Source organism: Heteronotia binoei, chromosome 2, assembly GCF_032191835.1.
Source record: "Heteronotia binoei isolate CCM8104 ecotype False Entrance Well chromosome 2, APGP_CSIRO_Hbin_v1, whole genome shotgun sequence".
In the NCBI taxonomy this organism is placed as follows: Eukaryota; Metazoa; Chordata; class Lepidosauria; order Squamata; family Gekkonidae; genus Heteronotia; species Heteronotia binoei.
Window position 1 is genome coordinate 169,934,119 of NC_083224.1, and position 17,633 is coordinate 169,951,751.

The 17,633-nt window shown below is 46.1% G+C and overlaps 1 protein-coding gene across 1 annotated transcript in view; it reads right to left on the reverse strand.

The window, feature by feature from the left end:
• LOC132567373 (adenylate cyclase type 10-like) overlaps nt 1–10,472 on the reverse strand; it is a 94,534-nt gene extending 84,062 nt beyond the window's left edge. Inside the window, exons 1-4 of the mRNA XM_060233047.1 lie at nt 10,114–10,472; nt 4,759–4,863; nt 3,596–3,634; nt 1,906–2,049 (exon numbers count right to left, since the gene is read on the reverse strand). Of these exons, the coding sequence (XP_060089030.1) occupies nt 1,906–2,049; nt 3,596–3,634; nt 4,759–4,863; nt 10,114–10,270 (445 nt within the window). The 5' untranslated portion in view covers nt 10,271–10,472. The remainder of the gene's footprint in view (nt 1–1,905; nt 2,050–3,595; nt 3,635–4,758; nt 4,864–10,113) is intronic.
• Nucleotides 10,473–17,633: the final 7,161 nt, after the last annotated feature.

Below are 17,633 nucleotides of genomic sequence, written 5' to 3' on the forward strand. Positions count from 1 at the left end.
CAGTCTAGCCCAGGAAAACAAGGAGAGGCCATGGCAAGATGCAGTACAGGGGGAGTTCACCTGGGGTGCCAAGTCTTGCTGGATAGGAGGAGACACTTGAAGGCCCCCAACTGACCTTCCCTCCCCACTTCTGCCATAGCTTGAAGGTCTCTTTCTATTAGTTCCATGGCTTGAGGGTTTCTTACTTTCAGGGGTGTGCAGAAGTAGCTGTCGGCTTTTCCCACCCTCAGCTGATTGGTGGGCCCCCCCTTTTTTTTTTTTTGCACACCCCTCCTATGATTTGAGTTGCAAAGGAAGGGGCAGCTCTCAAGCAGCCATGGAGGCCACAGGGGCGGTGGGGAGGGAAGGAGGCATAGACTATGCAGAAGATCTTGATTTGCCCCATCAAATGCTAGTTTCATTGCCTTCTCTTTGTAGCCTTGGATGGCATCGCTGGGGGAACAAGCCAGGATTAAACTAGGATGCCTGTGTTCATACATCACCCAAAATATAGTTAAGACTAGCGTTGCCAAGTCCAACTCAGGAAATATCTGGGGCTTGGGGGCAGCCCCGTAGCTAGGGGTCATGGAGGAAGGGGGCCATGAGAGAGCCATGGGGGAGGGGCTGCGGGGTGAGAGTAGGAAGCTGGAGAATCCGGGGCTATCTGTCTTTGTCTTGTGTGATCTATATCACATGGGAGAGGCTTGCAGGAGCCCCTCATGCATTATTTAAATTGTGCAGGAGAGAGAAGGAAAGGAGTGGCCCTGTGATGGGGTGAGAGACCCAAAAAAACTGTCAGGGGGGCCAGGCCCCATGGGCCCCTGGTTAGCTACAGGCCTGCTTGGGGGGTGGAGCCAGAAGCAATGATGTGACAAGCATGACTGAACTCTGAAGGAAGTTCTGGCCATCACATTTAAAGGGATCGTGCTCCTTTTAAATGCTTTCCCTTCACTGAAAATAATGGGGCATCTTTTGGGGGAGCTTATAGAATTGGATCTCCTGATCCAATCTTTTTGAAACTTAGGGGGTGTTTTGAGGAGAGGCACCAGGTGCTATGCTGAAAATCTAGTACCTCTACCTCAAAAAACAGGCCCCCTCAGCCCCAGACCAAAGATCAATTCTCCATTATACTCTATGGAGACTGGTCTCCATAGGGAATAATGGAATGCCTGGCAGACATTCCCCCTCCCCCGCTTTCTGATAACCCTGAAGTGAGGAGAGGGCCTTCAAACCGGGGGATCCCTTGTCCCCAACTGGGATTGGCAACCCCAATTAGGACTAGCAATGGTTGATCACCCACTCTCAGATTGCAGTTTGATAGATCCCAACTATCTGTAGACTGGCCTGTTTTCAGGCAATCATCATAGATCAAAGCTTTTTGAACCTGTTGGCAGCACCACTGGAATTCTGACACAGGGTGAAGGACACAACCAAGAAATGGCTGCCACAGGAGGCAAAGCCAACCACAGAATGTCAGGGAGTGAGCTTATACATAACTCTAACTTTTCAGCATTTCAGGCATAAACTCTGTTTAACTGAATGCCTTTTAATCTGCACAGCTAATCACATCCCCAGTGGCCAATCAGGAGCCCTGCTGAACAAAAGCCTCACCAACAAGCCCCGCCCACTTTCTAAAAACACTTGGTGGGCGCCAGGAGCACATGGGCGCCATGCCGGGGATACCTGATATACGGAGCGTACTCAAACCATGGTTTCATGCAATATTTGAGCAAAGCCATCATCTAATCATAATGAGATACCCAGATAACAAGGGAACAGTAGAGCCAAGGGGCTGAGAATGCTTGTTGCCTGACTTCCTTCTATCTGTCTCTGTTTTCCCTACCACGTGCTGAGGGTGACACTCAACCTTATAACCCTGGGGTTAATTGGCTCTCTAGACTCTGTCCTAGAAGAAGAGACAAGTACCTATTTTCACTCGCAGCTCCAACCCCACTTCTGTGTCACGGACACCGTACTCTTCCTGGATTCTCATGCTACATTTCAGGGCCAGAATGACGATGTCATTGATATACTGACGGCTGACTCTCCAGAGTGCCAGCAAAGCATCCCCTGCAGACAGCGGGGAAAGGGGACAGAACTCATTCATTTCTTTACAGACACTATTTTTACACAGCTGTACAGCTGCCATTCCAGGCTAAAGGCATGTGCAAAACAGTCAGACTTTCTAGGGGAAGGAGGATTAAGTGGTTGGAGCACTCTTTCTATGAGGAAAGGCTAAAGAATGGGGAAAGGTTTTTCAGTTTAAAGAAAAAAAGAAGGGGGAGAGGGAATACGATCGAAGACTAGGAGGCCAGAACACCCCTGGAAAAGACCAGGCTAGATGGTGCTTTCCTAGCCACTGAGCTGGCTCAGCCCTTGCAAATGACTACTTGTTTGGGAAACTGCTTACTGACAGGAGGGGAACTGCTAGTTTCTGGGGACAGGAATTGCTTCCTGACCAGGGCTTTCTTTCTTTCTTTCTTCCTTTCCTTTCCTTTTCTTTTGTAGCAGGAACTCCTTTTAATATTAGGCCACATACCTCTGTATCCAATCCTCCAAGAGTTTACAGGGCTCTTAGTACAGGGCCTACTGTAAGCTCCAGGAGGATTGGCTACATCAGGGGTGTGTGGCCTAATATGCAATGGAGTTCCTGCTACAAAAAAAGCCCTGTCAATGACAATCAACACCAGGGAATAGCGGATATTTCTGGATTAATGGTATAATTCATCTTCAACAACGAACTTCTGAGCTTAGCAGCCGGATTCCAGTCAGGAGGTCAGCTCCCCAATGACTACCTCCACCTGCTCTGTGACCACTCCCTGGCATGGGCCATTCCCAAGGTCCTCTAGCCTTTGCCTCTAACTACTGCAGCCTTTCTGCACTATTCCTGGCCAGGAATGCTGCCTCCCTAGTGCCAGGGAGGGACTCCAACAGCTCCAGCCTTGCTTGCTGGCTGACCGCCTTCCAGTCTTCCTACCTATCTCAGCCAGCTGATTCTTTCCTTCTTGGCCATGCCTAGCTCTCTTGGTCTCCTTTTCAGCAGGCTTTTACTCCCAAGGAGACTTTTACATCAAAGGAAGATTTTACTACAGAGAATGCCAGTGCAGTCAGTGGCTCCTGCCTACCCCACAGTTGCTCTGGAGGCCCAGCCCTGCCTTCCCCTCCTCTCTACCACTGAGCTACTGCCTCTTTTAGGGCAACCCTTAGACTCTGTCTGCTTCAGGTGCCATGTGGTATAAGAGGAATGCTAAACATCCCCTGAGGAGATGGAATTGAAATTGGTCTTAATGACTTTGGCCCTTACTGGGGGAAAGAACCCAACATGATACTTGTAGAACACACTTAAAGGTAATACATAATTTCATACTAATTAACACTTAATGCTGATTGGGTATCTGTGGGCTAAAGGGCTAGCTTTTGGCATTCACACAATTTAACTGAGTTGACAGAGTCACATGAAATCTACTAGGCTCCATTTTCAAACTCAACTAGGCTATCACACCCCACCCCCCGCTTAACTGCATGATAATTTATTATTTGTTCATTTACATTTCTTTACGGGATTTATACCCTGAACCCTCCCAGCTTTTTAACACCTTTTCTCCACATTCTGTACCTGCAAAGTTCAATATGTCGCCTCCGAAAACCAACACCTCTGTTGATGAAAGAGAAACAAGAAAAAAAGCTTGCACTGAATTAGGGGAGAAACTTATCCTTACATTTTTAATAGTCCATTCAGGCATCCAAAGTGCTTTAAATCCTCATGTCAATCAGCCTCACAGCAATCCTGTGAGCTTGAGTATTATGATTCCCATCTTAAATTTAGAGACAGGAGATCTTGCCATATAGTAATTTATCTCTCAGTGAATCTCTAGGTGAACTGGTATTTGAATCCTCATCTAAAACAATTTCAGTGTCACAATACAGTCTTCTACAGTGATAATGGAAAAAGAACACAACTCTGAGCACATGAGGAAATAGATATTAGCACGCTCTTGGGCTTCAGGACCTCTAAGGTTAAAAACAAGTCATATAATGTATTTTATTATAACAACCAAGATAACAGAAAACAGTGTGTTAGTTAAGCAAGTCTCGTATTTGGAAACTGAACACTGGTGGAAGTGGAGAGGGAACAGTGGCAACGAGGAGAAGGCATAGATATGATGCCACCACTGATGTCACAGGCACTAGCCAATATATGCCAACATGCATCTACGCCAGGGTTGGATTCCACTGGTGGAAGGGGGAGATTTTTGCTGATTTCATTCTCCCCCAGCAAATTTTGGGGGTTAGGAAGGGAAGGGAGGAAAATCACACTCTTCCTTCAGTAGGAGATCCTTCAGTAGGTGGTAATTTTCAGAAGGATCCAAGTGTCAGTGTGGTGTAGTTATAATCAGGCTGATGTCCTGGGTTTAAATCACCACTGAGCCACGAAACTCAGTGAATTGCTTAGACCAGTCACTCTCTCAAGCCTGTCTTATCTTACCTCATAGCAATCCTGTGAGCTTGGGTATCACAATTCCCATCTTAGAGACAGGAGATCTTGTCATATAGTAATTTATCGCTCAGTGAATCTCTACGTTGTAGAGCTGTCTGGAGAGTAATCACTTTTCAGGCAGCACTACAAACAGTATGACCATGGACCTGATGAAATGAGATACTTTCCCCTACAACAATGTAGTGTTGTGTTGTAAGCACCTGCCCCACCAGGGAAACTCTATGAAGGAGAAAAAGTATGCTCTTCTTGGGACAGACTGAGTGCACTGCAGCCATACTCACCCTCCACGATGTCACCCACATATCGATTCAGTGTTTGGGTCAGCTGGTCAGCGCCACTCTCGAAGTTGGTGTTTGTGCCGTATTTTTCAGTTAGTGCTGTGAAACCTTTAACAGGCATAAGCATTTGTCACTAATTATAGGAAATATGAATTCTGCAGCTGAAGTCAGAAAATGGGAAGAGTGGGTTGCCCTTTTGAGCAGGATGTCTAGTATTTATTTATTTAGTATTTCTATCCCACCGTCCCCACAGGTGGACCTTGGGCTCTCTACATAACAGTAGCAGATCCCTTGCTGGCAGCCCTCTTTGCCTACAAGAGTGGGAGAATTTTTTTTAAAGAAAGCAGCGACATCACCATTGTCACTATGTCATTTCTGGGAAAAACCCAGAAGTGATGTAGGGATCTGGAGTTTCCTACAGCAGTCCTATGTCACTTCTGGGGTTTCTTCAGAAATGATCCTGTGATGTTGTTGATGTCACTAATGTTGCATGCCCCCTCTACATCTCTGCTCCCAACCTTCCCCCAGCTGAACCCGGCAACCTTAAATCTCTATGACATTATACCCCACCAAAGTCCCTCCAGTCCCAAAACCCTGCTTTCCCCAGTATCTACCACCAAATCACCACAAATTTCACAATCCAGAATTGGCAACCATAGCAAGAGCACAGGGATGGAGCGGAGCTACTGTTCTGATACCCAAGTTGAGGGTCTTTGAATTTATTTATTTTTCACATTTATATCCTGCCCTCCCTGCCGAAGCAGGCTCAGGGCAGCTAACAACAACATTAAATATCCACAATAAAACAATAAAACCATAAAGCAATAAAAACAATTACAGTAAGATCAATTAAAATTAACAATTACACTTTAAATATTGAACAGATTTTAAAAACAGTTTTGGTGCTAAGTTCCATACCATGATGTTAAGCAGCTCTGTACTTTAGTTGAAGGCCATTCAAAAAAGTGTTGTTTTACAAGCCTTGCGGAATTGGGGAAGGTCATCATCAGGGAGTTGGTTCCACCAGTGGAGGGCAGCAATAGAGAAGGCTCGTTCTCTGGTAGCCTTCAATCTTGCCTCCCTCGGCCCGGGGATCTCTAATAGATTTTGTGATCCAGATCTCAGTACCCTCTGGGGAATATGTGGGGAGAGATGGTCCCTAAGGTTGAATGCACAAAGGCACTGTAACTGCTGTCCTCCGATTCCTTAAATGACCTTGTTAGCATACTTCAGGCTGACAATTTACTGTAGTGAAAAAAATAAACTGTGCAAGCCAGTATTCAAATTGTTGAAATATACACATCAGAGAAATTAATATAATATACATTAGAATTCACACTATACAATCAACAAGATTTACACAGAATTCATAAACATCCAGCACTCAACATAATTCACCGTGTATATAAATAACTTCCCTCCAGGTTTTTTTTTTCCCCCAGTTCAAAAATCCAGTCCAGTTTCAGATATTGCATCCATAAACCCGATAGGAAATCCAGTTCAGTAGCTCTTGTAGGAAGTAAATCCAGGTCACTTAGAATTCAATGTAGCAATGTTCTTCCAAAGGCTGCAGAAGCAAAATCCTTCATGAGCTGCCAAAGCAGCCCCACCCTGACACCTCCACCGGCTTGTGACAGTGTTTCACGTTCACAGCTTCCTCAGGGATTATTCCTTAACAAACTATAACAAACTCATACATTCACAAACCTCTCCTCAGCTCAAAATACACAATCCTTATTCAGCACATGCTCCCTGAGGAGAGGTTTGGTTCAATGGCCAAAGCAAAGAGGAGTGAGAGAGGACAACCTTGCCGAGCTCCCCTAGTTGGATAGAAGTCCAGAGAGTTGAACTGTTCACCCTTACCATGGACTTGGGTTCAGCATAGATTGAACTGAGAGAACATAAGAAGTTTGGGCCAAAACCCATTTTTGAAGTAGAGATAACAAGTAAGGGACTTCTAAGGAATCAAAGGCTTTTTCGAAATCTATCCCCAAAATCAGCATGTCAGTTTGAAGGCTTTTACTATAACTGATGATATCTATAGTACGACGTACATTGTCTCTTAACTATCTTCCAGGCATAAAGCTGGTATTTCTCGTCCTGTAGACTTAATGCTTAATGGGAGAATGAGAGTGAAATCTTATTTTGATAGGCCTCTGGTTTCACTTTCTACAACTGAGAAATATGATTGAAAATCTTTTGAGATCAGGAACTTTCAGTAGACCTTTTACAAGCTTTGAATTGATCCTTCAGGATTCCTCCACATCTATAATAGGTCTTCTGGCAAAACTTCATAAAACTTTGATTGGTCTAGATTCCTCTCCATTACGTTATCAAAGAGCTGGGGAAGAAGATCTTAACAAAACCATCTCTTCTACCTCATGGCTAAAAATTTGGAGCTCTCCAACAAACTCTTCGTCTGTTCTTAATATTAGGATGCAACTTTTCAAGATCATGTCACGCTGGTATTATTCCCTTAGGAAACTACATCAGATCAGTCCTTGTCTCAATTCATACTGCTGGAAAAACTGGGGACTTGTAGGCACTTATTTTCACTGTTGATAGGAATGTCTCTCATTCAACAATTCTGGCTTGATGTTTTGAAACAAATCTCACTTATTACATCACAATCCTTACAAATGTCACCAGAACTTCTGCTGTTAGATCTGTGGGATGAGTTAACCTCAAATATTCATCATAAAAATTTTATTCGCATTCTACTAGCTGCTGCATGTCTCACAATCATATCAGTCTGGAAATCTTCTTTCCCTCCAAATTGACAAGCCTGGTTTGACAAAGTCTAGGGTCAATTAGCTAGGCAGAAAATCTCAACAATTGTGCATTCTGCTCATTCTGGATATAGCAAATTTGTTTCTACATGGGCTCCGGTTTTGGATTTTATGTCTAGATATAATTTTCTTCCATCTAACATCACTTATCATTCTTGGCTATATTTTTAATTTAATTTTCAATTAGTATTATTTTTTTGCTCAGGATCTCCTACTACTGAGTTTAAGGTCTCTTATTTTTTAGGTATATATTTATTCTTACGGCTCCTTAAATCGGTTAATGGTTGGTAATCACAGGTTAATACATTGATATTTGTATCAGTATACCTTTTTTTCACTCATGGTTATTATATTTGTATGCTTGTTTTTTACACATTTGCCCCTTTTTGGGTTGTTCTACTGCATTTTCTCTTTTCATTGCTATGATGCTTTATGAATAAATAAAGTTTGTTTTTATTTAAAAAAAATTAAAAATTATACATGGGGAAAAAATAAAAAAAAATTACAACCAATAAAAATCAAGGAGAAACCCCTATTTAGAAAATCCTAAATACAGAGGTTTTGGGATTACCCATTATGGTTGCCAGCAGCCTGGAAATAAGTGTCCCATGTCTTAATATCTGGAAAAGAGCAGCTGAAATTTTTTTATGATATGGAACTAAATAACATTATCTAGTAAATAGTAGCCCATTAAGCATCTATTAGAGCCCCAAGGCACAGAGTGGTAAAGCTGCAGTACTGCAGTCTGAGCTCTCTGCTCACTACCTGAGTTCAATCCTGGCAGAAGCTAGGTTCAGGTGTAGCCGGCTCAAGGTTGACTCAGCCTTCCATCCTTCCGAGGTTGGTAAAATGTGTACCCAGCTTGCTGGGGAGAAAGTGTAGATGACTGGGGAAGGCAATGGCAAAGGAAAGGAAAGGAAAGGAAAGGTTCCCTGTGCAAGCACCAGTCGTTTCCAACTCTGGGGTGACGTTGCTTTCACGTTTTCACAGCACACTTTTTACATGGTGGTTTGCCATTGCCTTCCCCAGTCTTTTAACACTTTCTCCCCAGCAAGCTGGGTACTCATTTTACCGACCTCGGAAGGATGGAAGGCTGAGTCAACCTTGGGCCAGCTACCTAAATCCAGCTTCCACCAGAATCGAACTCAGGTTGTTAGCAGAGAGTTCAGATCACAGTGCTGCAGTACTGCTGCTTTACCACTCTGCGCCACGGGGCAATGGCAAAGTGCCCCATAAAAAGTCTGCCATGAAAACATCGTGATGTGACATCACTCCAGAGTCGGAAATGACTGCTGCTTGCACAGGGGACTACCTTTTTAAAGGCATCTATTAATGGTAAAGGGTTTTTTTTCCCTCCAGGAAGCTGACAACCCTATTTCCAACTGGTCTCCCTTCTCAAACGGTTGCCAGCTCTGGGCTGGGAAATACCTGGAGATCTTGGGGATGGAGCCTAAGTGTGTGTGTGGGGGGGGGCATGTTGAAGAGCAGAGGGACTTCAGTGGGGTATAATGTCATAGAATCCCCCTTCCGAAGCGGCCATTTTCTACAGGTGAACTGATCTCTGTTGCTGGAGATCAGTTGTAATTCCAGGAGATCTCCAGGCACCACCTGGAGGTTAGGAACTCTATGCTTTGCAGAGTCCACCATTGTCATTAGTGCATTGGCTCCCCCCTGTATGGATGACAAAAGATGCACAACTGAGCCACCCAGAGTAGGGGCAGTGGTCTCTACTTACTGGACAACTTCTAGAATTGCCAGCCACCTGGAGGAAAAAAAATTGCCTTTAGGATTTCACTGTTAAGATTTCTAGAAATAAAATTCCTGTGAGCCCAACTGTTTATTTTGCTGTTAGCGCAGAGAATATCTCACATTGAACTTTGTACGAATCATTAGTTTAGAGAAGACAATCTTTATTGAATTCTGGGTCTAGATGCAAGCTCTTTTTTGTACAAGAAGCCCAGTAGGAACTCATCTGCATATCAGGCCACATCTCCTGACACCAAAACACCCGGAACTGCGTTCCTGCTAAAAAAAAAAAAAAAAAGTCCTGGTTACCAATGTTCCCTCTAAGCTGCAGAGTCTTGTGAGCAAAAATTCTACTTTGTGAACTACTGGCATTAAAGTTGTGAGCTACTACATAAATTAGTATGCTCTAGGATCACAGGGCTTTTTTTTCTTTTTGAGCAGGAACACACAGGAATGCAATTCCGGCTTGCTTGGAGTCAGGACGTGTGGCCAAATATGCAAATAAGTTCCTGCTGGGCTTTTTCTACTAAATTCCCTGTGCAAAACAATGGTGGTGTCAGGGTGTGTGGCATAATATGCAAATGAGTTCCTGCTGGTTTTTTCTACAAAAAAACCCCTAGGGGTCATCATTCCTGAGCTAAGACAAAAATACGTGAGCTGGAGGCTAAAAATCTGTGAGCTAGCTCCATGCTAACTCAGCTTAGGGGGAACACTGCTGGTAACCTGTAAGTATGGACATCTCAGTCCTCTTCATTTATTATACTCAGGTGCCCTTAAAATCCACACACATTCACATCTCAGCATCAGTTTGCCCTTTGCCTACCTGAAATGTCTATGAAGAGGAGAACTCCATCAAAAGTTTCAATGAAGGGCAAATCCTGTGAGAAATCACCATACACAATGAGGTCAGGGATGTGGGCAGCTACTTTACCGAGGGTGGAGCTCTCATTCTTAGTGGGCTGTGAAACTGCTGGATTCATCACGCCACTTCCACAGTGCTGCTAAGGCTTTAGATCTTCTGAAGTGATGCCCTAAGAGTGAGAATCCTGCCCATGCTTAGATAGTATCAGTGTTGCGAAGCTTCTGTCATAATGGACTGACAGCACCTTCCCCTCCAATGAAAGTTATGTCCCTTTCCAACAACTGTTGCTAAGCTAGATTTGCTCATTTTACTTAGGAATATTGAATCAACCCAGTTTTAAGACAGTTGATGACCTAAGCTATGACCTTCGGACACCCCACCAGCCACAAACCAACATTCATTTTCCCAATAGGAGGAGACCACCCACATAAAAGTTAAGATCATAACCACCCTGCGGATCAGACCAGAGTTCCATCTCATACAACATCCTGTTTCAAACAATAGCCAACTATCAGCCATAGAGAGTCAACAAGCAAGCAGTAGAGACAAAGGTCTTCTCCTGCTGGCACCTCTTGGGTTTCAGAGGCTTACTGCCTCTGGATGTAGATGTTCCATTCACACACTGTATAACTAATAGTCATTGATGAATTTATCTTCCATGGATCTGTCCAATCCTTATCTCTGCTTTTGGTCAATACCATGTCCATTGGCTGTTAATCCTACAATTTAATTGCACATTGACTTGAAGAAGAATTTTCTTATTCTGTCCTGAATCTATTACTCATTCATCGGATGCCCCTAGGTTCTATTATTATTGGAAAGGAAGAAAAAGTTCTATCTGCTTTCTTGATCCACTGCATAATTTTATAAACTTCTGTTGTCTTTCTCCAAAGCACATACTGTTCAGCCTTTCCTCTTAGTGGAAATTAAATACTTCAACCATATAATCCAGAGAGGGGGGGGTTGAGCAGCAACGCACAAGAATGCAGTTGTGGCTGGACTGGCATCAGGGCTGTGGCCTCATATGCAAATGAGTTCCTGCTGGGCTTTTTCTACAAAAAAGCCCTGTGTGGACCAATGGTGATGTCAGGGGGTATGGCCTAATATGCAAATGAGCTCTTGGTGGGCTGGATACAATCATATTGGTTGCATTATGTATTTTTTCTGGCTCTGCAATATTTTTTTGAGATATTATACATGGTATTCCAAAGGAAACTGCACCACAGATCTATACAAGGGCATTACAATACTGGCCATTTTATGTTCTGTCCCTTTTGAACCAACGGAAGTTTCCGAATTGCTTTGAAGGACAGTCCCATGTAGAGGACATTACAATGGTCTAGGGATGCCAGCCTCCAGGAGGAACTGGAGATCCCCCATATTTACAGCTCGTCTCCATACTATAGAGATCAGTTGCAATGGAGAAAATGGATGATTTTAGAGGGTAGACTTTGTGGCATTGTCTCCTGCTGAGGTCCCTGTACTCCCCATGCTCCATTCCCAAATCTCCCAACATCAAACAACCAATGTTCCCTCTAAGCTGAGTTAGTGTGAGCTAGCTCAGTTTTTTAGCCTCCAGCTCACACATTTTTGTCTTAGCTCAGGAAAAATGGCCCCAGAGCAAACTAATTTATGCAGTAGCTCACAACTTTGGAACATCGCCAGCAACTCTACCCCTCATCTTCTGCCCGTGGCCAGGGGGCGCCTAGCAACCCTACAAAGGTCTAGTCTCAAAATCACATGAACACATAAAGCTAGGCAGGGACAGTGGCTCAGTGGTACAGCATCTGCTTGATAAGCAGAAGGTCCCAGGTTCAATCCCCAGCATCTCCAACTAAAAAGGGTCCAGGCAAATAGGCATGAAAAAGCTCAGCTTAAGACCCTGGAGAGCCGCTGCCGGTCTGAGTAGACAATACTGACTTTGATGGACCGAGGGTCTGATTCAGTATACGGCAGCTTCATATGGTATTATGAACACTGGTATTATGGGAGAAGGAAAACCTTCTCACCATCCACTTTCCGGGGGAGGGACGGTGGCACAGTGGTAGAGCATCTGCTTGGGAAGCAGAAGGTCCCAGGTTCAATCCCTGGCATCTCCAAAAAAGGGTCCAGGCAAATAGGCATGAAAAAGCTCAGCTTGAGACCCTGGAGAGCCGCTGCCAGTCTGAGTAGACAATACTGACTTTGATGGACCGAGGGTCTGATTCAGTATAAGGCAGCTTCATATGTTCATAAGCTGCTTTACATACTGAATCAGACCATTGGTCTGTCAAAGTCATTATTGTGTACTCAGATAGGGAGCAGTTCTCCAGGGTCTCATACTGAAGTCTTTCACATCATCTCCTACCTGATTTATTTAACTGGAGATGCTGGGGACTGAACCAGGGACATTCTGCCTGCCAAGCTTTCCCAGGTAAATTGATAAACTGGAGTGGGACTGGAAAAGCAGTCCCTGGAACAAGACACATTAATAATAATAATAATAATATTTAATCTATATCCTGCCCTCCCCGCTGAAGCATTGCTCTAAAAGGTTCCTCATTGCTCTGGTTCCCGTACTGTGCAGCCCATTCAAGTCAGCTAGCATTCTTAGCTCCCATTATAGCCAATGGACTTCAGGCACCTCCCTTTGTACCCAGGGGCCATTACTGTCATTCCTTTTACTAACCAGCCCCCCCTCCCCCCAATCTCTACTTCCTATATTCAGGTAAGTAGCCCTGTGGGTGGTGGTGGGGGGTGGGCTCCCTCTGGGAATCCTACCCCCCCAGGGAAAGTGCATGCGCAATACATAGCCTCTCCTCTCCCGGTGTAGTGAATGCCGCGTGGTCACTGTCTGGCTATGCCTGGCAGATGGTCACTGCAATGGCCTCTCCTGCATTACTGCATCCGTAGCAACACCTTCTCGCTGGTCCCCCCCGTTTTCACAGAGTTTGCTACGTCATGGTGCGACCGAATTGTCCGGCAGTATAACCGGATGGGCAGGCTGGGCCCACCAACTTCGTCAGCCTAAGAGAAGGAAAACTCTAACATCAAACCCGGGCAGATAGAGCTCGTTAATGTAACACCTACCACCTGGAGGACTCACTGCCGGCGTCCCGGCTTACTGGGCCATGGCAGATGACCCCCAGGTGAAAGGGTGGAGCCAGTACCGCGCACACTGCGCTTCACCTAAAAAATTCCTCTGCGCAGGCCTGAAGGGCATATCCACAACGCATCAAGTCCTGCAGCGATAGGCAAGGGGCGAAACGGCAGGTGGAAGGTGCCACTGGAAGCCGCAGTCCCGATCCTGCATGTAGGCGGTTCAGGATATTGGTCGCCTGATGCTAACCCGGAGACGAAAGCATCTTTCGGCAGCACCCTGAACGACCAAGCAGCCTTATCTAGGGACAGCACTGCTTGCTCCACACGGAGAGGGGCCTAGAAAAGGTGGCCTAAACAAAGCTCGTCTCCCCCACCCCAGTTGGCTAGCCGCGGTCAACGGGCATCCTTACTTGCGGTCGAAAAATAACAACAAAGAAAAGGCATGCACCTGCCTCACAAAGTGTGCAAAGACTAAAGCTTGCGTGTTGGAACATCAGAACCATGCTTGACACAGTAGGCAGTGGTCGCCCTGAACGACGCTCTGCTCTAGTTGCCCACGAACTTCTCAGGTTGAATATCGACATAGCAGCTCTCAGTGAGGTCCGTTTCCCTGAGGAAGGTAGTCTTCAAGAACACGGTGCTGGCTATACCCTCTACTGGTCGGGTAAGTCAAAGGCTGAGAGCCGCCTTTCTGGCGTTGGCTTCATGGTCAGGAACTCCATTGCCTCCAAACTCGAAAACCTGCCAACAGGTCACTCAGATCGCATCATGTCCATGCGCCTCCCACTTCAAAACAAGCAGCATGCAACACTCTTCAGTGTGTATGCCCCAACCCTTCAAGCAGATCCTGCAGAAAAGAACAAGTTCTATGCTGATCTACGCAACCTCGTACGGAAGACCCCTACAGAGGACAAGGTGATCATCCTTGGCGACTTCAATGCCAGAGTAGGTAAAGACTCGGAAGCCTGGAAAGGAGTACTTGGCAAACACGGCATTGGCAACTGCAATGACAACGGGCGCCTCCTGCTAGAATTCTGCATGGAGCACCAGCTCACCATCACCAACACTATCTTCCAGCAGAAGAACAGTCTGAAGACAACCTGGATGCACCCACGGTCCAAGCATTGGCACCTTATCGACTACATTCTGGTGCGCCAGAGAGACCTTCGAGATGTCTTACACACCCGAGTAATGCCCAGCGCAGAATGTCATACGGATCATCGTCTTGTACGCTGCAATCTCCGTCTTCACTTTAAACCCACACCCAGGAGAGGAGGTATCCCTCGGAGGAAGTTTCAGGTTGGCAGCCTCCAGTCAGCCGAAGTTAAAGCTGCCTTCCAGGCAAAACTCCAGTCAAGAATTGAGGACCTCAGTTGCCCCACAGACCCTTCTCCAGAAGCACTCTGGGAACACCTAAAAACTACCGTCCTGCAGATCTCTGAAGAAGTCCTCGGGTTCTCCACAAGGAAGAACAAGGACTGGTTTGATGAGAACAATCAAGAGATCCAAGAATTACTGGCAAAAAAGAGATCTGCCTACCAAGCACATCTTGCTCAGCCCTCCTGTCCTGGGAAAAAAGCAACCTTTCGCGCTGCATGTAGCAACCTCCAGCGCAAGCTTCGAGACATTCAGAACGAGTGGTGGACCAAGCTTGCAGAGAGAACCCAGCTGTGTGCAGACACTGGTGATTTAAGAGGGTTCTACGAAGCCCTGAAGGCAGTATATGGTCCATCTTATCAGGCTCAGAGTCCCTTGCATAGTGCAGACGGCCAAGTGCTCCTCACAGACAAGGCATCCATACTGAACCGGTGGTCGGAGTATTTTCAGGTTCTCTTCAGTGCCAACCGCGTAGTTCAAGATTCAGCAATCCACCTCACCCCACTTCAACCGGTGAAAACAGAGTTGGATGAGATCCCCACCCTAGAAGAGACTGTTAAAGCCATCAAGCAACTGAAAAGTGGCAAGGCAGCAGGAGTTGATGGAATTCCACCAGAGATCTGGAAGCATGGGGGCACAGTACTACATAGCTCACTTCACAAAGTACTTGTCACCTGCTGGGAACAAGGCAAATTACCACAGGACTTTCGCGATGCAATCATCATCACCCTATACAAGAACAAAGGGGAAAAGTCAGACTGCTCCAACTACCGGGGGATAACCCTGCTCTCCATCGCAGGCAAAATCCTTGCCAGAATACTCCTGAACAGACTGGTGCCCACCATTGCAGAAGAACTCCTCCCAGAGAGCCAGTGCGGCTTCAGAGCTAACAGGAGCACCACCGACATGGTATTTGTTCTCAGGCAGCTCCAAGAGAAATGCAGGGAACAGAACAAGGGTCTGTATGTGACTTTTGTCGACCTTACCAAAGCTTTCGATACCGTTAGCAGGAAAGGCCTGTGGCAAATCTTGGAACGTTTAGGATGTCCCCCAAGGTTCCTCAGCATGATCATCCAGCTACACGAAGACCAGCGAGGCCAAGTCAGACACTGCAACGACCTCTCGGAGCCCTTCCCAATAGGCACAGGTGTAAAGCAAGGCTGCGTTCTTGCGCCAACTCTCTTTACGATCTTCTTTAGCATGATGCTTCAAAGAGCCGCAGTAGATCTAGATGAGGACGATGGTGTCTACATCCGCTATCGCACCGATGGCAGCCTGTTCAACCTGAGGCGACTAAAGGCACACTCCAAGACAATGGAAAAACTCATCCGAGAGCTACTGTTTGCTGATGATGCTGCACTCGTCTCCCACTCGGTATCAGCTCTGCAGCATATGACGTCCTGCTTTGCAGAGGCTGCCAAGCTATTCGGCCTAGAAGTTAGTCTGAAGAAGACAGAAGTTCTCCACCAGCCTGCACCCCAGGAAGATTATCACCCTCCCTGCATCACTGTGGGTGAATCAGTTCTGAAGACAGTCCAGCAGTTCAGCTACCTGGGGTGCATCATCTCCTCAGATGCCAAGATCGACAAGGAGATTGACAACAGGCTGGCAAAGGCAAACCGTGCATTTGGCCGATTGCACAAAAGAGTGTGGAGCAACAAGCATCTGAAAAAAGGCACAAAGATCAATGTTTACAAAGCGGTTGTGATGACAACCCTCATCTATGGCTCCGAATCGTGGGTTTTATACCGTCATCACCTGCGACTCCTTGAGCGCTTTCATCAGCGCTGCCTTCGCACCATCCTCAACATCCACTGGAGTGACTTTGTGACCAACACTGAAGTCCTCAAGCGGGCAGAGGTTACCAGCATCGAGGCACTGCTGTTGAAGACGCAGCTGCGCTGGGCAGGGCATATTTCTAGGATGGAAAACCACCGCCTTCCCAAGATTGCCCTGTATGGTGAACTCTCCACCGGCCATCGAAATAGAGGGGCACCAAAGAAGAGGTACAAGGACTCCTTGAAGAAATCCCTTAGCACCTGTCACATCAACCATCACCAGTGGTCTGACCTAGCCTCAGATCGCAAAGCATGGAGGCACACCATCCACCAGGCTGTCTCTTCCTTTGAGAACGCACGCATAGCTGGTCTTGAGGACAAAAGGAGATTGAGGAAGAATCGCACTGCTACAGCACCAACCCCAAATCAGACTTTTCCCTGCAGCCACTGTGGCCGGACCTGCCTGTCCCGCATTGGTCTTGTCAGCCACCAGCGAGCCTGCAGCAAACGTGGACTATTGCACCCTTCTTAAATCTTCGTTCGCGAAGCCAAGCCGAGAGAGAGCCCTGTGGGTCTGAAGTAGGAGGGGAATAAGCTTTCTGGGAATAAGCTTTCATCAATACTTCGTTGATCTTAAAGGTGCCACTTGACTCAGATCTAGCCAAATCTAGAAGCAAGCAAATGACATGTCCACTGAAAAAAGACAGGAAACATGCAGCACAAAGCTTCTTGGAAAAGCCCACTGCACGCCCCGAGACCGTCTTCACATTAGCATAACAACCCATTTGCTCCTTAGCAGCCGTACATTTCCGCCCTCAGTAAACATGGAGGGCCAATCCTGCAGCCCATTTCTAACAGTTCTATAGTACCGGTGTAAGGATCACTGTGTTTCGTCAAGATTTTAACCAATCCCATCCAGTTTTACCGCCAGTCCGATAATGCTGCGCGCGCACATAGGCGATCACTAGCTTATGGGCGGGCGTAGAAGGGGAGATGCTGACGGCTACTTTAAGCATGCGCAAAAGAAAAGGAAAAAAATGTTTTTTTACATCACTAAAAACTGTGGCCAGTTTTTTAAAAAACTTAATGCTAAAATTCGTTTCTACTATATGAAGCAGTAGGAAAGACGTGCCGCGTACTATCTGGTATTTTTTCCTGTTAAAGCATAAGGAAAAACTAAGTAACGGCTTGTTGCGCGCGCATTAAAAAAGGGAGGGGGAACTCCCACAACAGTCTCCGCTTCCA